This window comes from Cervus canadensis, chromosome 20 (genome assembly GCF_019320065.1).
Source record: "Cervus canadensis isolate Bull #8, Minnesota chromosome 20, ASM1932006v1, whole genome shotgun sequence".
Classification (NCBI taxonomy): domain Eukaryota; kingdom Metazoa; phylum Chordata; class Mammalia; order Artiodactyla; family Cervidae; genus Cervus; species Cervus canadensis.
This window is the reverse complement of record NC_057405.1, coordinates 20,613,497-20,640,280: the sequence shown is the minus strand read 5'-3', so window position 1 is coordinate 20,640,280 and position 26,784 is coordinate 20,613,497. Positions and strand designations below refer to the sequence as shown.

Genomic DNA, 26,784 nt, shown 5'->3' with positions numbered 1-26,784 from the left:
TTCTGATCTTTCCTATATGCTATGCTTCTGTGTAAAATCCTTTAATGTAGCAATACTTCTAGACTTTCTCTATGAATTAAGACCTGATGCTGTCATTTTAAAGTGAGTTCCTCATAGGGGTTCCCTTTTGCAGTGGGAATAGGGCAGGTAAACCGAGGTGTCTGAGGTCACACATCAGCATGGATTAACAGTGGAATTTACAAGTTTCTGAGTTTCAGCCTTATATTTGTATTTTCTCGTGCATCTATATTCTACTAAAATAATCTAAGGCAACTTGTTCTCTCAGTAAACAAATATTTCATAAAGATAGTTAAAAAAAATGATACCCCAAACTATTAGTAACTTCAAACATGTCTACCCATGTTATTGTTCAATATGCCTACTCATTTTGCAGCAAACAATTAAGTAACATAAAGAAAACGGTCTATGACAGAGAAACAGAGGAAACCTCATACATTAGGGAAAGAAGTGAATTGCCACTTACCAACAGCAATACTTTAACTGAAGAAACATTATCTTCAACCAACGGCAATGTTTTTCATCTTTTTTTTTGAGGGACCAGAGTATCTCCCGGGGACACTCCGGGTGCACTCACCAGGACAGCGCTGCTCACTGCACCTCCGCACCTCCTCGCCCGTCCCTTCGCAGGGCTGCCCGGTCACGGCCGCGCCCTGGCAGGTCCGCATCCTTCTCTCCCAGCCTCCGTCACAGGACCGGGAGCAGCCGCTCCAATGACCCCATGGATTCCACTGCCCATTGGCTGAAAGAAACACGCCACCACGGTCAATGGGGGTAGTACAGGACTCACCGCTTTAGGTATTCCGAAATGTGAGGACCACGACTGTTCAGTTTTTATTAATCTACCACCACAAACATAGTATACACAAATATTTGACTTTCTGACCAGATTTAGAGCACTGTGACGAACAGAAACTTCTATAGGGTTGTCAGGATCTACAAATGGACACAATTGAAAAAGTACAAGTTCAGCTCTACACTTCATCGATTTAATCAATATTTAATATAATTAATTTGATCTAATTTAAGAAGCTGCTGAATTTTGTTGCTTTCTTAATGCAACATACAGTAGAATGAGCCTTGGTAGAATTGGTTTCATTTATAAAAATGTGTAACGATCGGTTTATCCCATGACTGTCATGCATGGCTCTGTCATAGAGCCTAGTGGCAGGCATCCTGTAAATGCAATCCCCAGGCCTCACCTGTGCACTCGGGGTTGTAACACTCTCTGCTCTCCGCCCAGGGTCCCCTGCACTCCGAGCCCCCGTGCGCGGCGGCGGTACACAGTCGGCTCCTCTGCTGGGTCCCATTCGAGCAGGTCACGGAGCACTGGCTCCAGGAACTCCACTCCTGCCACTGTCCGTCGACTGCAAGGCAGAAGCAGAGAGGGGATGAGGAGGTTTCCAGGAGAGGAGGCTGTATACAACGTAGACGCAGGTCTTTACTGAACTCTACAGATACTGCGCTTGTGACACATTACAGTTCTTTAGCGACCTTGCAAGTCTATCAGTGCTATTTTTCCAACAACATTTGCTTCCTGTGTCACATGTTAGTAACTCTGACAATAATTCAGACATTTTATGATTATTATATTTGTTATGGTGGTCTATGATCAGTGATCTTTGATGTGAATGTTGTCATTGCCTTGGGGCACCAGGCACATACCAGACAGGGAACTCAATAGATAAGTGTTTTGTGTGTGTTCTGAATGCTCCACCCGGCAGCTGATCCCTCATCTCTCTCCCTTTCTTTGGGCCTCCTTATTCCCTGAGACCCAACAATAATGAAATCAGGTCAACTTGTAACCCTACAAAGGCCTCTAAGCATTCAAGTGAAAGGAAGAGTCACACATTTCTCACTTGAAATCAAAACCCAGGAATTAATAAGCTTAGTGAGGAAGGCGTGTTGAAAGATGAGACAGGCCAAAAGTCAGACTTTGTGACAGTCAGCCAAGTTGTGGATCTAAAGGAAACTCTTGAAGGAAATCAAATGTGCTACTCTTGTGAACACTGGAATGAACAAAGCCTTCCTGCTCATACAGAGAAAGTTTGACCGGTCTGGAGAGAAGATCCAACCAACCACACCATTCCCATAAGCAGAAGTCTCATCCAGACATAACAGGGCCCTGAAGTGAAGTTGCCCAGTCGTGTCTGACTCTTTGTGATCCCACGGACTGTGGCCTACCAGGCTCCTCCATCCATGGAATTTTCCAGGCGAGAGTACTGGAGTGGGTTGCCATTTCCTTCTCCAGGGGATCTTCCCGACATGGGGATTAAACCCAGGTCTCCCACATTGTAGGCAGACGCTTTACCCTCTGAGCCACCAGGGAAGCCCAAACTATCTTCCATTCTATGAGGGCTGAGAGAGGTGAGGAAGCTGCAGATGAAAAGTCTGAAGCTGGCAGAGATGGGTTCATGAAGCTGAAAAGAAGCTGTCTCCATAACAACAAAGTGCAAGGTGAAGCAACAAGTGTTGATGCAGAAGCTGAAGCAATTTATCCAGAAGCTGTGGCCAAGACAACTCATGAGGGTGGCTACCCTAAACAACAAATTTTCACTGTATATAAGCAGCCTTCGACTGAAAGAAGATGCCATCTAAGACTTTCATATTTGGAGAGGAGAAGTAAATGCCTGGATTCGATACTTCAAACGACAGGCTGACACTCTTGTTAGCAGCTAATGTAGCTTTTAAACTTGAAGCCAATCCTCATTCACCGTTCTGAAAATCCTAGGGCCCTTAAAGTATGCTAAATCTCCTCTATCTCTTCTATTAATGGAACAACAAAGCCTGCATGACAGGACATCTGTTTACAGCATGGTTTACTGAATATTTTAAGCCCACTGTTGACCTACTGCTCAGAAAAAAAGATTTTTTTTTTTTTCCAAAACGTTAATGCTTATTGACAATGCACTTGGTCACCCAAGAACTCTGATGTGGACAATGAGACTAATGTTGCTTTTTCATGCCTGCTAACATAATGTCCATTCTTATGGATGGAGATCAAAGAGATATTTTGACCTTTAAGTCCTATTATTTAAGAAACACATTTTATAAGCCTGTAAGCACCAGATATAGTGATTCCTCTGATGGATCTGGGCACTGAAGAGGAAACCTTCTGGAAAGGATTCACCATCCTAGATGCCATTAAGACCATTCATGATTCATGGGAAGTGCTCCAAATAACAACACTAACAGAAGTTTGGAGGAAAATGATTGCAACCTTCATTGACTTGAAGGGGTTCAAGACTTAAATGGAGGAAGTAACTGCAGATGTGGAAACAGCAAAAGAATTAGAATTATATGGGGAGCATTAAGATGTGACTGAATTACTGCAATTTGATGATACAACTTGAAGGGTTGAGGAGTTACTTGTTATAGATAAGTAGAGAAAGTTTCTTGAAGTGGAATCTGCTCCTGGTGAAGATACTGTGAAGATTGTCGAATGACAACAAAGGATTTAAAATACAACATAAACATAGCTGATAGAGCAGAACGGAAGTCTGAGAGGACTGATGTCAATCTTGAAAGTAGTTCTATTACAGGCAAAATGCTATCAAACAGGATTACATGCTACAGAAAAATATTTCATGAAATGAAGAATCAGCCAATGTGGGGAACTTTTATGTCTCATTTTAAGAAATCGCCACTTCCATCTGAGCCCTCAGCAACAACCACCTTGACCAGTCAGTAGCCACCAACATGTGGGCAAGAGCCTCTACCACCAAAAAGATTACAATTTCCTGAAGGCTCAGATGATGGTTAGCATTTTTTAGCAATAAAGTATTTTAAAATTAAGGCACTTACATTGTTTTTAAGACATAATGTTATTATTGCACAGTTAAGAGACTACAGTATAATGTAAACATAATTTTTATGTGCACTGGGGAACCAAAAAAATTGGTATGACTTACTTTATTGTGATATTCCCTTTATTGAGGTGATCTGGAACTGAACCTGTGATATTTCTGAGGTGTGCCTGTACAAGGTGAAGCCAACCTTGAAGATGAATGCCAACCAAGAGACTCTAAATGAATGCAATTAGATGTTATTACCCTCCAAACAACTATTACCTCATTCTTCATTTCTATTTACTTTTATGTGTCTATTATTTCTTTTTATTGATTTATTTCTTCAAATATATTTATTGACCACTTAAAAAGACAAGACCTTGATTTTGGAGATGGGTACAGGTAGCAATGAATATGATAAATAATGATAATTGCAGAACTCATATTTTAGAAAAGGACTCCCTAGAACAAGTTACAAATTTAGTTACATGCCAAATAAATTAATCCTATAGCATTGCTGCAAAGGATGATTTCAAGACAGAGTAAGACAAGAGTTTGCAGGGCCTGGGGAGTCTTCCATGACAAAGCAAGTTTTCAAGGACACTTGAAGGATAATAGGAAGTCCCCAGGAAAGTGCTTGTTCCATGAAGATACACAGAGGTGCTGGGCAAGACCGAATGGGGGGCATTGTGAGCATCACCCAGACAGCCAGGTGAATAACTCCCAGGGAGGTCAGGGAAGAGACAGGGGCCAGATTTCAAACTTTTTGTCAGCTGTGTTACGGATTTTATCTCTTTGCTCCAATCGTTGAGCAGCCATTGGAGGATTTCAACGGGACTCTGATCGTATCTGGCGCAAGGCAGGGGAAGAGCGGCAGGAGAGGCCCAGGAGGTTCTGAACTGGAGGCGGGAAGGTGCCCGGGTGGCATCCTGGGGAGATCCGGGACGCGAGGGAAGGGCCCTGAGTGGAGAGAGGACCAAGGGGACGCCCAGGTGTCCAGGCTGGAATGGAATGCAGATGGTTGAGCCTTTCTTTGGAAGTTCAAATTGAGATGCATTTATTTATTTGCTAATTCAAATGACTATTGAGAATCTTTCAGTCATCAGACACTGTGATAAGTGTTACAAGAAATACAAGAATTTGAATTCCAACCTCAAAAATCTTTTATAACTCATCAAAAGAATTACTGTATGCACACAAATAAGTAAATACAAAATGAAAGGCAATACCAATTTAACACAGCAATAAAAACTTTCAGAAAACTCACTAGTATGGGAAGATTTGGATAGATTAGACAAAGGAGAAGCATTCATGAAGGTATAATCCCATAGGCCACAAACGACAAGTGAGCAAAGGGATCAGGCAAAATATTTACCTGAAGTCATTAACTAGCATATAAGTGTTAAAAATGCAGGATATTATTGTCCACTTTTTTCCAACGTCATTCCATTGCTTTTCGTCTATTTTATAAATCCAAAGTTATAAACTAATGCTTCTGTGAAGACCCACCCTGGCAGAATAGGATTGAGTACTTTGAACCTAATTTCAGATCGTGCAGGGAGCTATTAAAAAGAAAGTTATTTAATATGTATCTAGTGGTACTGTGTGATGAAAATAATCATAAAAGGCCAATTTAATCATACCATTCATGTCACTTAGCATCTCACTTTTTAGCACCTGACAGTCTTATTGACTATATAATCCATTTGCCAGACAAAAAAGAAAAGTCTAGTGAATCCATTTCCTCTAGATGTTGGCTTTGAAGATGAGTGTGTTTTCCATTTCAGAATTTTGCTTTTCTAACATAACACTTATTAAGTTTGCATTCAAAGGAGAAAGGTTTAAAAAAAAATAAGATTCATACCTGCACTGTATGTACCATCTGTTTGGCAAAAAAATGTACAGGAATTCAAGCTACTGAGAACATTCAGAAAGCAACAGAGAAACAAAGATGAATTAAGTGATACCAGTCAGTTCAGTGCTAAGTGACTAGGATAAAGGAATAGAATATCTGATATCCTTAAGAATTCTGCTTTAAAGTAAAAAATTTAGTAGTTTTTAGGAATGTAACAGTTGTACACTCACTACAAAGAAGAGAGGGTGAGTGTCTACAACTAGGAAGATGTACCTTTAGGAATGAGTGGGATAGAGAAGGGCTCAGAGTAGATAATTCAGCAGGAGGCTGTAGTGTGGGTGAGGAGAGAAGATATCTTGCTGAAGACATATTAGACATATTAGAAAAACAGATTATTTGTGAAGTGTTTTGCTCAGTAGAATTCTTTGCAAGAAGACTTTGCATAATCATTGTTAACATTTTTTTAAACATTTTCAATCTATACTTTTGTAATATTAGTTCAGTCTTTCTGTCAAAGTAAACATTTTATGTTGTGGCTAAAGTTCAAGAACGAGTTAAATTAGACATTTGAGGGAATTTTGAACTTTGACACCACTATAAACACCAGCAAAACATACACTTTATATAGGAAGTTTTGTTTATAAATCAGTTACAGAAAATAAATAATAATGAAAATGTATCAAGTGTAAGTTTTTGATGTGTTATTTTACACTGGGAACTAGAAGTCTCTTTTTGTGAATATACCCTGCCCATTATCAAAGAATGGCTGTGACAAAGTAACTGATTATATACTTTCTGAAAGAGAAGAAAAGACCAGTATTCCCTTAGTGTGTTATACAGTGTGATAAGTCAAATTTCTATTTCCAGTGGGAAAATGGAAAACTGAGAAGTTAGAAAGAGAGGGGTATGTGAATTTAGTTTAAAGGATTAGATAATTGACCAATATATATATGAATAATTTCTTTTAATGTCAAATGGGGAACATTTATTTTGTCATCTTGGAATTGAAACAAATCATTGATTACGTTCTAAGGTGGTGGAAAAGGTCAGTTTTCATTCCAATTCCAAAGAACGGCAATGCCAAAGAATGTTCAAACTACTGCACAATTGCACCCATTTCACTGGCTAGCAAAGTAATGCTCAAAATCCTTCAAGTTAGGCTTAAACTGTGTGTGAACTGAGAACTTCTAGATGTACAAGCTGGATTTAGAAAAGGCAGAGAAACCAGAGATCAAATTGCAAACATCTATTGGATCACCGAAAAAGCTAGAGAATTAAAGAAAAAAAAAACCTGCTTCATTTACAATGCTAAAGTCTTTGACTGTGTAGATCACAACAAACTGTGGAAAATTCTTAAAGAGATAGGAATACCAGACCACTTACTTGTCTCCTGCGAAACCTGTGTGCAGGTCAAGAAGCAACAGTTACAACTGTACATGGAACAATGGACTGGTTCAAAATTGGGAAAGAAGTATGTCAAGGCTTATATTGTCATCCTGCTTATTTAACTTATATGCAGAGTCAGTCAGTTCAGTCGCTCAGTCATGTCCGACTCTTTGTGACCCCATGAAACACAGCTTGCCAGGCCTCCCTGTCCATCAAGAACTCCTGGATTTTACTCAAACTCATGCCCATCGAGTCAGTGATGCCATCCAGCCATCTCATCTTCTGTCGTCCCCTTCTCCTCCTGCCCCCAATCCCTCCTAGCCTCAGGGTCTTTTCCAATGAGTCAGTTCTTCACATCAGGTTGCCAAAGTATTGTAGTTTCAGCTTCAGCATCAGTCCTTCCAATAAACACCCAGGACTGATCTCCTTTAGGATGGACTGGTTGGATCTCCTTGCAGTCCAAGGGACTCTCGGAAAAGTACATCATGCAAAATGCCAGGATGGATGAAGCACAATTTGGAATCAAGATTGGCAGGAGAAATATCAGCAACCTCACATATGCAGATGACACCACCCTTATGGCAGAAAGTGAAGAGGAACTAAAGAACCCCTTGATGAAGGTAAAAGAAGAGAGTGAAAAAGCTAGCTTTAAACTCAGCATTCAAAAAATGAAGATCATTGAATATGAAATTCAGTCCCATCACTTCATGGCAAATAGATGCGGAAACAATGGAAACAATGACAGACTTTATTTATTTTCTTGGCTCCAAAATCACTGCAGATGGTGACTGCAGCCATTAAAGACATGAACTTCTTGGAAGAAAAGCAATGACAAATCTAGTCAGTGTGTTAAAAAGCAGAGACATGACTTTGCCGACAAAGGTCCATATAGTCAAAGCTATGGTTTTCCAGTAGTCATGTATGGATGTGAGAACTAGACTATAAAGAAAGCTGAGCGCCGAAGAATTGATGCTTTTGAACTGTGGTGTTGGAGAAGACTCTTGAGAGTCCCTTGGACTGCAAGGAGACCCAACCAGTCCATCCTAGAGGAGATCAGTCCTGGGTGTTCATTGGAAGGACTGATGCTGAAGTTGAAACTCCAATACTTTGGCCACCTGATGCAAAGAACTGACTCATTGGAGAAGACCCTGATGCTGGGAAAGATTGAAGGCAGGAGGAGAAGGGGAGAACAGAGGATGAGATGGCTGGATGGCATCACCAACTTGATGGGTGTGAGTTTGAGTAAACTCCAGGAGTTGGTGATGGACAGGGAGGCCTGGCATGCTGGGATTCATGGGGTCGCAAAGAGTCGGACACGACTGAGCAACTGAACAACAAGGGTGGGGGGATAAATTAGGAGTTTGGGATTAAGATATACACACTGTTATATATAAGACAGATAAGCAAGAAGGACCTACTGTATAGCAAAGGGAACTATACTTCCCTGGTGGCGCAGAGGTATAGAATCTGTCTGCCAATACAGGAGACACGAGACACAATGTGGGTTAGTTCTCTGGCTCAGGAAGATGCCCTGGAGTAGGAAATGGCAACCTGCTTCAATATTCTTGCCTGGGAAATCCCATGGACAGAGGAGCCTGGCAGGCTACAGTTCACAGGGTCACTAAAGAGTTGGGCATGACTTAGTGGCTAAACAACAACAACTGTAATAACCAACAAGAGGGAAGAATCTGAAAAAATATTGGTATGTACGTACATATAACTGAATCACTTGTGGTACACCTGAAATAAACTAAATCAGCTATACGCCAACAAAACTTTTTTTTAAGGAAAGAGTATCACAATATCATGAAAATATCTGAACCAAGAAGAAAAGAAGAAATGTCTTTCAGAAATGGTCGTGTTAGTTCACTAAATTAAAAAAAAAGTTGAGGTTTTTGAGAGGTGGAAATTAAGAGCTCTGTTTTGGACATTTAAGCATTTCCCAATCTGACATGTACATTACACTTCAGGGATAAATGCTGAGATACTTAAAATGAAAACCAATTATCATATGATACACCTTAGGTTTCTGTTTCATAACCACAAGCCATGAAGAGACTTTTTTCTTCTTATCCGATGCTTGCTGGAGAATCCAATGCAGTGCTGAAGCTGCCTCTCCCAGCTGCATTTAGGTTTGCTCTCCACCCGGGTGAGCTCAGACCAAAGAGACTATCAAAGCACTCCCCACCCCATCTTCACTTACTCAGATGGGACTGTCTTAACACACTTACAGGGAGAACCCCAGACTCTGCACACCCACAAGTGTGAAAAAACCTCAAAGCTTTCTTTCTAGAAATCTGTGCCTGCTGCTGCTGCTGCTAAGTCACTTCAGTTGTGTCCGACCCTGTGTGACCCCATGGACAGCAGACCACCAGGCTCCCCTGTCCACAGGATTCTCCAGGCACGAATACTGGAGTGGGTTGCCATTTCCTTCTCCGAAATCTGTGCCTATTGCAAGCTAATTAGCATCTTGTCGTTCTGTCAGAAAAGTCTTCCTGGTGATTTGGGGAAATGTAAACAATCCAAAACAGGCTTCCCAGGTGGTGCGTGTGGTCCAAAATCCGCCTGCCAATGCAGGAGACATAGAGGCCTGGGTTCAATCCCTGGATGGGGAAGACCCCCTGGAGAAGGAAATAGGAACCTATTCCAGTATTCTTGCCTGCAGAATCCCATGGACAGAGGAGCCTGGTAGGCTAGAGTCCATGGGGTCGAAGTGACTTAGCACGCACACATGCATGCAAACATTCCAAAACTGGTCTTGCAGGCTGTAGATGCCCTCCTGATGCAGAGAACCCACAGTGTGACTGGCCTGGTTCTCCTAGACTCATGGACAACTGTGCTGATGAAGACCCACCAAGCTCTGCTCTCCTGGGACCCACAGTCTGAGGGGCTGTGGTGCAGACAGATGATGGTAAACAAGGAAACAGAAGAGAAACAAGAGTCTCAGTGGGAAGAGGTCTGAAGGCAGAACGACCTCAGGAGAGCTGAGTTCCAGTCGCGAGGAGGAGCCAGAGACTTGAGCTCTGCAGAAGGCTCCACCCAAGGGCAGGCTTGAGGGCAGGAAGGCTTTGTGCATTTCAGGCAAGAGATATGTCTGGGGCTCATGAAGGGGGGACACAGCAGGAGGTGGGTCCTGAGGGCAACAGAAGCCAGTTCTTGGCGGGGGGGTCCAGCGGGTATAGGACCAAAAGCTGAGAGGCCACGAGAGGACGTTACAGTTGCAAAGAGATGTGGCATCATTCACATCTGAGCCCTTCTATTTTGTGGCTCTGTGCAGGCTGGGCTGCAGAGGGGCAGGATTGGATGTGGCAGATGTCAGCGGACCAGACTGCAGCCCACACAGGGGTAAACGGTAGGACCTGTTACTGAACTGGGCTAGAGGGGGTTTCAACAGGTCAGCAGCATATAGCCCTGAAATAAAAATGTCTATCTGAAACATGTTGAATCTGTAGTGCCATTATAGACATAACCCAGGGAATCCTGCATTGAGTAGACTTTGTTTAAAGTTGTCTTTTATTTCCTCCCTCCCTCTTTTCTTCATATTTTTTTCTTTCATGGAACACCATTTGACATCACATTACAAGGCATAATTTCTTCTGTGAAGAATCACTATTTTCTTGGGCTTTTCACTTTCTCTTCATTTCTATCATCAGCATTTGCAGTTGGACTTTTCCAGTGTCATTTTTCAATTTAAAAATTTCAAATGCCTATTACTTATGAACCATCGCACAAAGGTGTCTAAGAATAGAGAATGGGAGGCCATATTTTAAAGCTGGAAAGATGCTAAGATCAGCCAGTCCTACCTTCACATAAGTACTTCCTTATAAAACAGCTCCACTCTGCAGACACAAAGTTTTTTTCAGGAATGTGACACATGATGACATTTTCTGGATGCAGAAAAATTAAAATTACCATGTCTAAATGGTTAGATTCCTGGGTTTTACTTTGTTATATAAGCTTCTTTCTGCAGTTGTGTTCACTTGGAAGAAAAATCTGTCTCTGATATGCAGGGGACAAGTTAGTTCCTATGATATATTTTATTTTACTTTATAACTTTAAAATTTTTATTGAAGCATAATTGATTTAAATGTTGTGTTAATTTCTTCTTACAGCAAAGTGATTCACTTATACACAGAATAACATCCTTTATTATATTCTTTTCCATTATTATTTATTCAAGGATATTGATTATAGTTCCTAGTGACTATGATACATTTTAATGAAAATACTATGCTTCAATCTATTTTCTCATCTTGAGAATAACTAGTGACACTCTAGAATTGGCTGGATAACAATAAATACAAGTTAAAGTCATGAGTATTTTGAACACTAAAACCATCATTTCAACAACTGTTCTGGGTTGATTATTGCCAGCTGATTAAGTTACCAAAAGGGAAGAGTTGGGGGAGAAAAACTGGCTTTTAGGCTATCTGACTTAGGAATGGCAAAGTTGGAGAGCCTTGATTTTTATTGAATTGAGAGTTACCCAGGAAATGGGAAAGACTCCTTTGGAATACAAGACCAAAATATGGAAGAACCATATGCTGAAGAGCCTAAACTTATGTTTCCTATCTGCCATTATTATATAAATGACAAGAGAGGAGACATCAAAATGAAATACCCTTTTAAAAACTTAAAATTAAGGATAGAAGCAAGTTATCACGGTAAGACTACGGCCTAAAAAAACGTAAGTTAAGATGAAGTTTAAATGAGAAAAATATTAAATAGTAAAAGAAAGCAATCCAGAATTAAGACAGACACAATTATTTTTTTAAAAAATTTCATATGCTAAGCACCAAAAGATCACCAGAATAGTGCTTAAAATCTGAAATGACACAAAATGAATACAATCACCACATAATAGACCAGAAGGTTAAGATTATAAAATAAAAATTAATTAAAGACTGGGTTAATGAGGTATCATTTGTGTTGTAAATTATAACATCCTCACGCTGAGAGATCGGGGACCTCTGAGTCAGGTAGGGCAAAGTCTCAGAATCTTTCCACTCACTGTCTCCCCAGAAGCTCCCTGCAGAGGGACTGTGGGAGGTCACCCTCTCACAGATGCTGAAGAATCAAAATACTAGCACCACAGGAGACTGAAGCCTCGTACTCATGGTAACAGACATTTGGGTCCAGCTCTATTCCTCAGGACCTACCATCGGGTGGGTCTTTCCTTCTTCTTGGAGTTTATAAGAGTTTGCAAATGTGTCTGAAAAGTACAACCAAATCAGATCTCTCTAGAAAGGTTCTGGATCCTAAGGAATGGATTTCTCAAATGCAGGACTGCTCAGTCACATAGACTGACACTTACACACCTACTTCTCCTTAGAAAAATCCTGCCCAAAGAATCTCTTTTGAGTATCTGGTTAAGCCTGTCCATAAGAAGCAAAGCTCAAAAACTATCATAATATCCTGTTTATTTCACCAAATCCCTTGCTTTTCAAGTAACATTCTTATCTTAATCATGATAAATATCCTCACCTTTGTGTTATTTTATACTTTTTGAGATTCTTTAACCTAACTTTAATCATAGAACATTCTTCAGATATGAAGGGTAATGAATACTGGCTCTGTTTTACAGATGAGAGTGGGGATTAGAAAAGAGGAAGAAGTTGCCTAAGTAAATATTTACAATTAAGGATTGGGATGAAACCTTCATCCATGTCTTGCGAATTCCAGACCACTGAACCGTATAATTACATTCATTCATTCATAGTTCTTACATATAAATGAAAACTTGTAAATAATTCCTTATTTCAGTCTCCCATCTGTCATTCACATATTATCTATCCCTGCCTATCTCTGATATTATTTGTCCTTTACTTCATAAATATATATCAGAAAGAGAATTGTCAAAACTGAAACAAGTAGGGCCAAACTTGAATCACTTGTTCCTCCAGTCTTCAACTTTGGACAAAGGGAAATAATTATTACCATTAATATAAAGCCAAAAACTACAAAGGAAATTATGATGAAACTTGAAACTTTGAAGTAAACACTGAAACATTTATTTTCCTCAAATAATTTAATTTTGGAAAAGATAAGGTAGATTTTATTTTGCAGATACACATCTATCTGCAATGTTAAGGGAGGGCCTACCTAGGAAATGCAAACATTTCATAATGTCTGTCAATCTTCTCCAGCTGAATATTAATCAAAGTCACTAAAAACAGAAACATCTAAAGTGATCAAGTCACCATGGAGGAAGGGTCACCGTCTAGGGGACACCCAGGCAGGGGCCTGACAAACATAGCCAAACTTCAGTGCTATTGGCAGCCTCCTTGATGTCATGGTGAGGCTGTATTATCTCTTGTTGGACTTAAAACCATCACAGAGCACATGAACACCAGACAAGATCACTTTGAGACCGTGATCAAAACGAGGTAAATCAAAGCCACTTCATGGACAAAGACAGGTCCTAGTGGAACACACAATGTTGCATTCTCCTCTCTCAGCTAAGAGGAGTAACACACCAACAACAGCCCATCTTCACTTGTCCTAGATATTTACTAAGATACTAAATCCTAGAGTTGCCCACCTCACCCTGACACCATCAAATGTGAAGCAAAGTCCTACTTCAATAAACTTTCTGTGAAATCACCCAGCACAAGCCCAAATCATTGAAAAGTCTTTCCTAATACCCTGGTTCCAAATAGGAAAAGGAGTATGTCAAGGCTGTATATCGTCACCCTGCTTATTTAACTTATATGCAGAGTACATCATGAGAAACGCTGGGCTGGAAGAAGCACAAGCTGGAATCAAGATTGCCGGGAGAAATATCAATAACCTCAGATATGCAGATGACACCACCCTTACGGCAGAAAGTGAAGAGGAACTAAAGAGCCTCTTGATGAAAGTGAAAGAGGAGAGTGAAAAAGTTGGCTTAAAGCTCAACATTCAGAAAACTGAGATCATGGCATCTGGTCCCATCACTTCATGGGTAATAGATGGGGAAACAGTGGAAACAGTGTCAGACTTTATTTTGGGGGGCTCCAAAATCACTGCAGATGGTGATTGCAGCCATGAAATTAAAAGACGTTTACTCCTTGGAAGGAAGCAGGGTGACAACATACAGCCTTGACATACTCCTCCTATTTCGAACCAGGGTATTAGGAAAGACTTATCAATGGTTTGGGCTTGTGCTGGGTGATTTCACAAACTAGATAGCATATTAAAAAGCAGAGACATTACTTTGCCAACAAAGGTCCGTCTGGTCAAGGCTATGGTTTTTCCACTGGTCATGTATGGACGTGAGAGTTGGACTGTGAAGAAAGTTGAGTGCCAAAGAATTGATGCTTTTGAACTGTGGTGTGGGAGAAGACTTGAGAGTCCCTTGGACTGCAAGGAGATCCAACCAGTCCATCCTAAAGAAGATCAGTCCTGGGTGTTCATTGGAAGGACTGATGCTAAAGCTGAAACTCCAATCCTTTGGCCACCTCATGTGAAGAGTTGACTCATTGGAAAAGACCATGATTCTGGGAGGGATTGGGGGCAGGAGGAGAAGGGGACGACAGAGGATGAGATGGCTAGATGGCATCACCGACTCGATGGGCATGAGTTTGAGTAAACTCCGGGAGTTGGTGATAGACAGGGAGGCCTGGCGTGCTGCGATTCATGGGGTTGCAAAGAGTCAGACACGACTGAGCGACTGAACTGAGCTGAACACCCTCTTGGGCTTCCCTGGTAGCTCAGTAGTAAAGAATCTCTCTGACAATGCAGGAGACTCGGGTTTGATCCCTGGGTCAGGAAGATCTCCTGGAGAATGAAATGGTAACCCACTCCAGTACTCTTGCCTGGGAAATCCCATGGACAGAGGAGCCTGGTGGTCTACAGTCTATGGGATCACAAAAGAGTTGGACACGACTTAGTGACTAAACAACAATACCACCCTTTTACTAAGATGCCTTGCAGTTCCGTATGTTAATTTCCCCTCACTATGGAGAGTGACAAACCCAACTTGTTCAACCACAAGTGTCATCCTGATGGACTCTCACTGGAGCGCACTGATGTGGTAATAATACTAATATTTATTAATAGCACTTGCTAGCTGGCTAACTACCAAGTTCTCTCCCTTAGAGCATCTCATATGGCCTTCTCATGAAGATGGTGTTACTATTCTGTCCTCAATGTGCTGCTGAAGAAACTAATACCAGAGGAGCAACACAGATGTGAAAATGTGGTATCTAAATTCAAATATGTTTTCGTTTGCAAAAGCCAAAGATCTTTCCACTACAACACATTAATGTATTATTAAATAAGAACAGAAATGTCCTACAAAACATCTGGATGAGCATTAGAAATTTGGATATGTATAGGTGGAAAGAATCCATTTAATAGTCATTCATTGGATACCACCAGATACAAAGTTAAAGTGGAAATACAAGAGCATGTCTTCGTTGTCAAATATATCAATTAATATCATTAGGAACTTGATGCTCAATTAGTGACTGCAATGAAAATTCAGAGAAAACAGAAAACACAGGTTTTTTCTGGGTATGGTGAGGTAAGAGAAACAAATCACAAAGACCACTGAACACACAAATACATACATACATCCTTCCACAGTATCACACTTGATTGGAACTAAAGATGAGAAAAGAGGCTCCCCAGTCTATGGGGATTATCCAGGCAATAATACTGGAGTGGGTTGCCATGCCCTCATCCAGGAGATCTTCCTATCCCTGGGATCGAACCTATGTTTCTTACCTCTCCTGCATTGGCAGGTGGGTTCTTTACCACTAGCACCACCTGGGAAGCCCCTAAGAAACACATGTCAGTTGTGTCTGACTCTGCAACTCTATGGACTGTAGCCCACCAGGTTCCTCTATCCATCTTCTTCAGGCAAGAATACTGGAGTGGGTTACTGTGTCCTCCACCAGGAAGAAACACATATCATCCCCATAATGAAGTGGATGTTATGTAGGAAAGATGAGTGTTGTTCACACTAAATAATGAAATGTGTTTTAATATGCAAATTCTGATCAACTCAGTTCAGTCGCTCAGTTGTGTCTGACTCTTTGTGACCCCATGGACTGCAGTACGCCAGGCTTCCTTCTCCATCACCAACTCTCGGAGCTTACACAAACTCATGTCCCTAGGGTCGGTGATGCCATCCAACCACATCATCCTCTGTCGTCCCCTTCTCCTCCGACTTTCAATCTTTCCCAGCATCAGGGTCTTTTCCAATGAGTCACTTCTTCACATCAGGTGGCCAAAGTATAGGAGTTTCAGCTTTAGCATCAGTCCTTCCAATGAATATCCAAGACTTATTTCCTTTAGGATGGTCTGGTTGAATCTCCTTGTAGTCCAATGGATTCTGAAGAGTCTTCTCCAACACCATAGTTCAAAAGCATCAATTCTTCAGCGCTCAGCTTTCTTTATACTTCACCTCTCACATCCATACATGACTACTGGAAAAACCATAGCTTTGACTAGATGGACATTTGTTGGCAAAGTAATGTCTCTGCTTTTTAATATGCTGTCTAGGTTGGTCATAGCTTTTCTTCCAAGGATCAAGCATCTTTTAATTTCATGGCTGCAGTCACCATCTACAGTGATTTTGGAGCACAAAAAATAAAGTCAGCCACTGTTTCCACTGTTTCCCCATCTATTTGCCATGAAGTGATGGGACCAGATGCCATGATCTTAGTTTTCTGAATGTTGAGCTTTAAGCCAACTTTTTCACTCTCGCTTTCACTTTCATCAAGAGGCTCGTTAGTTCTTCTCTTTCTGTCATAAGAGTGGTGTCATCTGCATATCTGAGGTTATTGATATTTCTCTCAGCAATCTTGATTCCCTACTGATAATACATGACATCCTATTCTTATCTGATACTTTGCTTAGTCAATGTCCTACTTTCTCCCATTCCTTTTGAGCAAAGGTAAATAAATCACTTACATCCTTGCCATACAAGGAGAGAAGGAAGGAAGGAAAAGTTAGGTCTGGTATTTCCTAGTTTGAGCCATTGGTCACTGATTTGTGTATACTAAGTCTGAACAGTGACTGGTGTTGGTTGGGGGCAGTGGGCCAGAAATATACAGAGCAATATGTGCTTCTTAAAAGCTGGGAGGCTGTTCTCATATGACCCTACACTAAAACATCACTGCCCATGATCAGAACTTGCATGATCAAATCTTGTAGAAGTGGTGAGCAGAGACCCAATTTTTTGTTTTGAATGTTTCCCCTGCTTTCTTCTGCCCCACAGTCCATGTCAGCCTAACCAAGGAGAACCAAATGAGGTTTGGTTCATTTTCTTCATCACTGACACATTTCCTTTCATAGTTTTTTTCTTTAAGAGGATATGTTAGGAATCTAAGATAGGATGGCTATAAAAATTGTAGGTTGAAATCACTTAATATTCAAATTACTACCTTTTATTGAGACTAGAGCATTTATTTGTGTTTTTCAGAATTGCATTCTATTTTTCAGATGCATAGGCTTTCCCTGTGGCTCAGCTGGCAAAGAATCCGCCTGTAATTCAGGAGACCTCGGTTCAATCCCTGGGTTGGGAAGATCCCCTGGAGAAGGGAAAGGCTACCACTCCAGTATTCTGGCCTGGAGAATCCCCTGGACTGTATAGTCCATGGGGTGGCAAAGAGTGAGATACGACTGAGCGACTTTCAGTTTCATTTTTCACATGCATGTTTCTAAATCCTCAGAAGACATTGCAAATTTCTAGAGATCAGGGATTCTACATTATTCTCAGTAGTGTCTTACATCTAACTGATAGTTAATAATGCTTTATATTCAGTAAAGCTCCCTGAAATTAGCCTTAAGATAATTAGTTCTAATTCTTCTTATATCTAAGATATCCAACTAATGGTGTTAGAGTGATTTCAGTGATAGTATAATATAGGTAAAACACTACTAGCTTGAAAACACACATGGTTACTACGTGAGTGATATTTAGTGTATATGCTTGCGGAGGAGCCAGTGGGGCAAAACTACCATCTGTGGAATTATGACTGAACACTTCTAAGTCATAACTGTATCAGCTTAGAAAAATGAATTTTCTTATCTGAATTCTAACAACTTAGCATCTCTATGTATTCATATCTAAGCTTTTTACGTCTAGATGAATTTATGGAAAATGGACTGTGAGAAACCTGGCTGACAACATTTTATTGATCAGTGCCATTTTATCTTTGTACTTATGGGGATCAACTGAGGTAAAGAATTAATTAAAAACCAATATATCAAAAGAGATTCCATAGTTAGCTATTATTCTTTACTTCCCAGTGTTGTCTATTTTTTCACATTCCATAGAAAAATGAGTGAACTCTGACTACCTATAAATATTACAGCTCAGTTGTTAAAAAATTATTCTAAAATTTGCATAAATTAAATCTTTGAGAAAAAGGCAGAGCATAAATATACATGCATATGTCTGGTGTGCTTATCTGTATGTTTACATAGAGATAGAAATAATAACTTAATAGATTTTCTGGGAATGCTTTGAAAATAAGGAATCATGATTTTTGACACCTTAGTATTCATAATACCGGAACACTGAATTGTATAGTTATATTCGCAATTCATAGAATTCATAAAATTCTAAAAGTAAAAAAGTATATTACTCAATATAACTGCTACATATTTACATGTATACTCCCAAGTATAGGAACCTTAATCTTTGTCTGAATTAAAAGGGAACAATTAAGCTTGTTAGATGACTGTTTCTTCTCTGCATTTTGAGTGTTTTTCATAGTCTTCAGATGTTTTAGATTCTTAAAATTTCCAGAAGAACTTTAAAACATTGAATTATAAGATAAGATATTAACTTGGGGAATTTAGAGGGCAAATGGGACTCAATGTGAGTTAAGTAGTATGTTTGAAGTTCACTACTGGGATCCCAGCTGTTGATTGCATGGAGAATATGTGACTGCATGGGCCAGTGAGACACTCTCTCAGATAGAAGATGCTGCTTACTAATGCTGGTCTGCGCATTTTTGTTAGACTTTGCCATTTGCCATGCATATCTGTCTCTTCCTCTAAGAAGTGTCTTTGCTTTCCTGGGAGATTCTATCATTGTTTGTGTTCATTTTCTGCCATAAATTGCAAACCCCTTCAAGCTAGAGATCAGTCTTTTTCATTTTGTAGGTAATCTGTTTTATGTGTGAATGTTTCAGCATCCTAAATAACAGCATTAGAAAGACTTTCCTCTGGAGCAATGGGGGAAATTATCAAAAGGTAAAACAGAATTGAAACATTTTAAAGGAAAGGAAAAAAAATTAAATACACTTGAAGAACAGATTTTATAGTCCTCATAATCACATCAAGATTATACATCACTTATGATCTAACCATTTTGCATATCTAGCAGTGAATGCAGAAAGTCTGATTTTCTAGCAAATGTCTATCATCCTCATATGGAAGGACCATCTCTACACCAGACTCTCTAGTTACAGTATGGAAGTAATAGTCCATTCAAGTCTTTGGGATGTCTTACAATTTTTCCAGGAGAGAAATCCATGTATAGGGTAAAAGTCTTAGTGGGAATCATTAGTACACATATTTATAGAAATCCAATAAAGGTGAGTATCCCCTGGTACACAGTATTAATACTTCATAGTTAATGAGATATTAATATACACAACTGCATACAATAGACTCAAGGAAGGTAGCTGATTTTATTGAAGCAAGAATCAATAAGGAAAAGGCTCATTTTCCAATGTGGCTAAATGAAGGTTGTACTCTTAAAAACCTCTTAGGTATACTGGGGACCATAGACAAAGATCTGAAACACAAAGTTCACCAAATGCAGGATAGGCTCACCTGGGCAGAGGGCGATATTGCAAGGCTTATGATGCGTCTCCGGCCCTTCGCACGGCCTCCCCCCATACTGGGGCGGGGTGCAGGAGCGCGTTCTGGTTCTCTGGCCTCGACCACAGGTGAATGAGCACAGACTCCACGGAGACCACTCCTCCCAGACTCCATGAACTGCAATAAAGCAAAGAAGCTTCAACAACAGGAACCGAGACGCGAAGTCAAAGATTACTTTTTTAATACATAATTAAGAAGAAGAAAAAAAAACTCATCAAATAGACAAGTATGAAGGTATTTTAAAAACTCAATTGAATTACTCTTATTTGCTACAAAATGTAAGTTATCTCAAAAGTCATTAAAATAATATAAACTTGCATGTACCTTTGTATTTGAACAATTACTTATGCCATAAAGTTTATTTATTTATTTTTTTAAATGGAAATGTACCCCTCTCCCTCATGGTAAATCAGTCATGAGTTACTTCACATCTGTGTAAAACTAACTAAATCGCTTAGAGTAACCTTTTGGAGTTAAAGCTGAATTTAAATGGAGAGGGTGAGCTTAATTTTTTCAACATTTAGAAAGTTTCAGGATTAATAACTTTGATTAATAAATTTTATGGTGTCAGAGAATTGAAGGTACATATTTTAAACAGATTTTTAATCTCACATTTTAGAAAATGTATTTTTGCCATTTAAAATCTGTGGGTGTTTAAAGTCACTGTTTTTTGAATAAGAGGTAAATTTCAAAAACTATATTTGCCTAAGAGTCCCCTCTTTCCCTAGGTTTAAAATGACGGGCAAATATGAAGAGCTATTTCTAATAGCCAGGAAACCAGAAGATACCTTTCCTCCTCCAATAACTAAATGACACTGGTAATTATCATACTAAGTAAAACTTCTTGAAAAAACAAATGATTTAATTAAGATATGCTTCATATAACTATCAATACATCAGTACTTCAAATATGCCATTATGATGAATTCAAACTTGATTGGAAATACTAACATAATTTGTGTTCCTCCATAATAACCTCTTCACATATATATTGATATCTTTTGCCAAAAGTCCATTAGGGTTCAAAGTGTAGGTCCCTTCCTTGAACTGTCAAATCACCGATTCCATCTGAGTTTTTAACATTTGGGGCAGTACGCAGTAGCACTCCATGGGTAATACATGTATTATATCCACTCCATGGATAACACAAATCAAAACAAACCAGGCAAAATGTGTGCTTCAGGTCAAAAGTTCCTGTCTTGATGTTGAAACTCTATTTTACTCTTGAAAGTCCATGAGCAAATGCGTGATATAACACCTATAGACATGAGGGGGGGGGAGGGTAGAAATCTGTAATTAGATATGACCAAAAAAATAAAGATGCTCATTTTCTCCTCAACATTGGTCAGGGCAAGTAGAAGTGACAGAAGAGTTAAAGTAAATATAGTACGTCTAGAATCTTCTGCATGTATATGCTGACCAAGTTGTTATTTTAAAAACACAGATACAATACCCTTAATTATGAGGCAGTCTGTTCTATTTATACTATTTATTTGCCCCAACTTGTGAAAATGTGTTCAAATATTGGAAAAAATAGCCAAATTTAGGTAATATTCAATGAAATATTCTTTAAGATACTGTGAAACAAGCTGGCAAATATATTTCAAAAGTACTGTATAGAAAAAGAAAGAGTCAGAGAAATTAAGATGCTTGCATTTTTCCCATTTAAGTTGAGAAACACCTAAAATAATTTGTATCCATTGGTATAAGAATAAATAGTAAGTCTATATTTAAAGTTTAAGGGAAAATATATAAATACCTATATTTACATATAGGAATATATGACTACAGAAAAATATTTTAAAGTAATATATACAAACATTTTGTTATCTAAAATGTATACCTTATGCAATTTTTGCATTTATGTTTAGTTACCAAGCATCTCCATTTAAAAAACAGCATTTCTCCCTTATTTTCTGTGTAAGATGTTAATAGGCTATATAGTATTTTTATTTTTGGTTCTGTTCATTTTCCCTTCTATCAAATCACATTGTTCCAAAAGCAGTGAACAATTTCAGAAGAAAAAGGTGCTAAACTGGCAGGTTTTTCTCTAAAATCTTATAGAAATGTTAATTAATCTTGATGACTTAGTTAAATTATGAAGCTAGAATCCTCTGAAAAGTAATCATACTTCCTACTTTTTAAGTCTTTGTTGTTTCATGGTAAAATTTCATGACTCCTCCACATCATTTTTAAAAAGCAAAAATACTTGTTTTTTACTTGAAAAGAACATAAAATTATCAATAATTTTTATTTATGATACTACTGAGTTAGTAGGAAATTAGGGCACAATTTTTTTGTAAATTTTATAAATCCTCTTCATAATATTTAGGATAAAGGTTAAATATTTTCATTTTAATGGGAATTCATTATATAAACTTTTATTTTCAGTAAAGTATGAAAAGTGATCTAGTTCATTTGAAAACGATCTAGTTCATTTGAAAAATACACCTATATACAAATCAAATTAATCTGTTTTTATAGTTTCTTCTTTAGACACCAGCTGTAATATTTCTATTTCATCTCTATTCTATCTCGAGATGAAATGAAGACTATACTATATGGAAATTATATTACTATCAGATTTTGAAATAAGTATACAAATTATGTTGTAATTTAGATTGGGATGTATAGGATAATTCTGCTAAGTGAAAGTTTTTTTTTTCTTAAGAAAATAAATGGATATGAAAACTATGACTTAAAAAAATAATTCAGAACCATTCCTTAGCCTAAATAAACATTTATTCTAAAATACTGGAGTACATATAGAGTAGATTAGTAGTTCTCAAGCAGGGGCAACATTGCCCCAGGGAACTCTGGGAACATCAGAGACATATCTGGCTGCCACAGCCTCGGGGAAGAAGGAAGTCTCCTGGCGTCTGAAGGATAGAGGTCAGGGATGCTGACAGACATCCCCACACCTTCAGGCCAGCTCCCCACAATAAAGATTTATCCACATCAAAATGTTGATAGTACCAAGGTTTCAGAAACCCTGGAAGAGATAATAAAACTGTAAGTCAGAAAAAAGAAAAAAGGAAAGAAAGTTGGTCGGTCATGTTTGACTCTTTGCTACCTCATGGACTATAGCCTATCAGGCTCCTCCATCCATGGGATTTTCCAGGCAAGAAACTGAAGTGGGTTGCCAAAACCAGGTCGGTAAATACACAATCTCATGTAGCTCTCTACTTTTCTCAATTTACTTTCTGTTTATCTCTAGCATTTTCTTCTCTGAGCAATAAAAGTTTCTAAGAAACTATGATGTCAAGGCAAAAATTTTGTAAAAGGCTGGATATTTTAGGATTCATGTTAGAAATAACACATTATTATGCCATTTAATTTAAAAAAACTCTTTAAATGTGAATAATATGGGTGAATGGTAACTAACGTATAACACTATTGATTAACCTTTAATAGCACAAATAAATATAAGCTCTAGTTCTATCATTGCATACATTTTGTGAAAAATGACATTTAACATTCAATTTTTCCTTGTGTCATTTTCATTAACTAAATGGCAAATACACTTCTTTATACACAGTGTGACAAGTAGGTTATTTATTTCTGAGATAACTTTCTTCTTGGGAATAAGCTATTATTTCAGTAAAATATTTCAAAGTACTATCTCAGATTTTAAATTCATCTTTTTTTTTTTTTTACTGTTTTCATTGTATGCTGTATAAAAACATACATATTTACCAGCATGGCAAATAAGTGAACAAAATGTTGAACACAAAATATTTTATAACAAGCACAATCACCATCTGAAACGTATCACAATTCCTGTAGTGGGATAACTATTCCACATTTAAAAAATAATAAAGCTGCTAAATTATTCTTCATGTTTGGAAAATTAAAAAGAAATCAACAAAACTCTTCTTAAGATCTTTGATTCAATATCAGAACTGTAACAGTGGTTAGATGATTAAAAGATACAGATTTCTTATCCTCCTTACTCTTTAGAAAGACAAACCTCTATGTATGTGGAGGTGAAGAGGAACCAATAATTAGTATGTATTTCCTCAGTAGGCATCATGGTAGGAGGTTTAAGAAAATGAGGAAAAACTTGACCATCATAGAATATTATTGCTTTCTGGACCCGAGACGCATGCTGGTCCCACGACAGATGGTCTCCGTGCCCAGGGAGGGGTGAGTCAGCATCTTCTGGCAGGAAGATGGAGGTTTTCATTTGCCAACAAGCTGAGTGTTTGCAGCTAGTGTCTGGAAAGTAAGCTCTGAACGGAGAACTATGGGGAACTCCTTAGCGCCACTCACACTTGCATTTAGGGATCTGTTTGCCATTAGATTTTATTCCTGTGCATTGAAAGGATCTTGACTTTTCAAAAGGATGCTGACAAGGTAAGTGTATATGTCAAGTACAACCTAATTCTCTGTTGACAGCTCTCTCCTTGTCCAGTACAGAGCTCCTGCTCAGAGGCCCTTAACGTAAGCACTGCTAAGTAGGGGCCAGATTTAAGTACTAGGCCAGACAGTGCACTGTGCACTTAACCCACACTCAACAGAAAATCCCCTAGCATTTCCTCATGAGGTCCTTTCACCTACAAAATTTATAAATGTTATAATTCCTAAAATGCCCATCTCCTTACTATTTGCTTTCCTCCTCTTGTCTAATGTGTTAGAGTCCACTTTGCTCTGTGACCCCTGTTTTTGTCTTTTTTTGGTCTTCCCCATCCACAACTTCCTTAAGCATTTTTTCCTTTCTTTTTATTTTTCATTTGATGTTCCTTCTCATCTAGTCTGATTCTCTCTGACGCTCATTGACTTTTCTTGTTTTTAGTGGAATTATTGCTCTTTTCCTGCTAATTCTACCTTCCATTCCTCATGGATTTCTGCCCTGTTTATTTTTTTTTTAATTGAAGTAGAGTTGATTTACAGCGTTTTAGGTGTGCAGCAAAGTGATTCAAATATGTGTATATATATATCTATTCCTTGTCCTGTTATTCTGCTCTGTTTATTTATTTTTTACTTTTTGTTTTTGGCTGCATCATGGGGCATGTGGGATTTTAGTTCAGTGACCAGGGATCAAATCCACTGCCCCCTACAGTGGAAGTACCGAGTCTTAACCACTGGATCGCCAGGGAAGTTCCACTGTTTACCTTTTAATTCTACTGCTATATGCCTCCCAAGCCCCTGACAAAGGGATCTCCCAGCTCACTGAAGCCTTCCTTCTCCAGGACTGCTCACCACTTTCTTCCCTTTTTATTTTTACCAGTGTGTCTTTCCTTTTATTGTGATAAATTTATACCAAATGGAAAATTTATCTTCAGATCCTCTCTAAGTATACAATTCAGCAGTATTAAGTATATTCATATTGTTGGGAAACAAGTTTCCAGAAAATTTTCATTCTGCAAATCAAAACTCTGTCCCCATTAAATAACTCCTCCTCCAATTTGTTTTTGAATGGGTTGCCCTTGCCCCTCCTGGGAAATCGGGACTATCCCTGCCCCAGGCCGTCCACTCTGTACTTTTGCTTTTAGCAACTGCAGAATCAGGCTTCTCTGGAAGTGGAACTCGCCAGAAGGCTTAAGCACACTTCACTAGATGAAAGGTGGCACAGTGCCAGGCCCTTTCCTTGAGCCTGTCTCACTCCAGAGGGTCTAGAAGGGCTGTGAATGCAAGTCCATCGTCAACTGCAGGGGACAATGAGTTTGCACCACCCAACCGTCAGATGGCTGAGCATAAATATAAACCTGGAGATTCACAGGATTATGTGCTTTGGACTTTCAGAGAATCTTGCTGGTACTCATTTTACATGAAAGTCAGAGGTCTGAGAAAAAGAAATGCTTATAATATGCATATATGCATTGCCTGACAAAAAATGAAGCAACATGGAAAAATCAGATCCTAAGTGGCTAAGTTATTATGCTATGCTCTATTTAACAAAGAAGACCATTTTTTCCATTAGTGACTTTAAGTTTACAAAGCAGAGGATAGCTTTCATGAGGGCAGTCACTTAAATGAAATAAACTGAAAGAAAGTCCTTTGGTCAGGGGCACCTTTTTTCCTGATGGGATTAAATAAGTGGTAGGAAAACAGCTGACTGCCTTAAAGGTTGTATCAACCACTGCCTAAACAGTGACTATTGATCACATTCCAGGATGCTGGCAAATTTCACTGTTTATCCAACATTCATTTGGACTTTTTCACCTTTTTAAAATAAGACTTTGAACCTTAAATACCATGAGAAACAGAAATATCAAGCTTATAGTTTCAAGTGGGTAGGTAGTCACTTACGTAATTGCTTGACTGCTCTGAAAGCAGAAAGAAGCACATACATAATAAAATTTCACAGCTGAAAACAAATTATACTTATTCACTCTTATTAAAATGTCTACACCCAGTTCATATGAAAATAACACATTGTTCCAAATGCGTAGCATGACACAATTCAATAACATCCACAGTTGTAGTTGCTGCTAACACTACCTGGACAGAGGGCAGTGTTATTGCAAACCCTTGATTCTCTTAATGGGCCGCTGCAGTGTGTCCCGTAAGGTGATACACAAGTTCTGGTTCGCACCTGCGACCCCTGACCACAAGTAACTGAGCATGTGCTCCACTGGGACCACTCTTCCACGCCAGATTCACCTGTGAGCAAGACAACAGATAAACATGAAATACTGCCTTGAATATTCATCTAGTAAGCATCATACCAAAGTGACATTATGACATGCAAGAATAATTTCAATGTAAAAACATGAGAGTACATCAAAGCCATACAAAAACATTTCAGAGAAAAAGAAATGTAAATAGAGATACTATTACACTGATGCAAGGTTCACGTTAGCTATAACCTTGTTAGCAAAGCTCTGCTTCGCAAACCCACTGGGCCATGGATGCTATGAACGGATCAGTCAGTGTTTTTCAACAAGGAAGGAATGATTGTTGGAGTGA

General features: G+C 38.8%; 1 protein-coding gene across 2 annotated transcripts in view; it reads right to left on the bottom strand.

The window, feature by feature from the left end:
- Positions 1-26,784, bottom strand: part of ADGRB3 (adhesion G protein-coupled receptor B3) — an 851,399-nt gene that overhangs the window by 494,957 nt on the left and 329,658 nt on the right. For both annotated transcript variants that reach the window (XM_043439524.1, XM_043439523.1), the window contains 4 exons: positions 26,317-26,478; positions 19,825-19,989; positions 1,221-1,385; positions 596-760 (listed from right to left, as the gene is read on the bottom strand). In XM_043439524.1, coding sequence (XP_043295459.1) covers positions 596-760; positions 1,221-1,385; positions 19,825-19,989; positions 26,317-26,478 — 657 coding nt within the window. The remainder of the gene's footprint in view (positions 1-595; positions 761-1,220; positions 1,386-19,824; positions 19,990-26,316; positions 26,479-26,784) is intronic.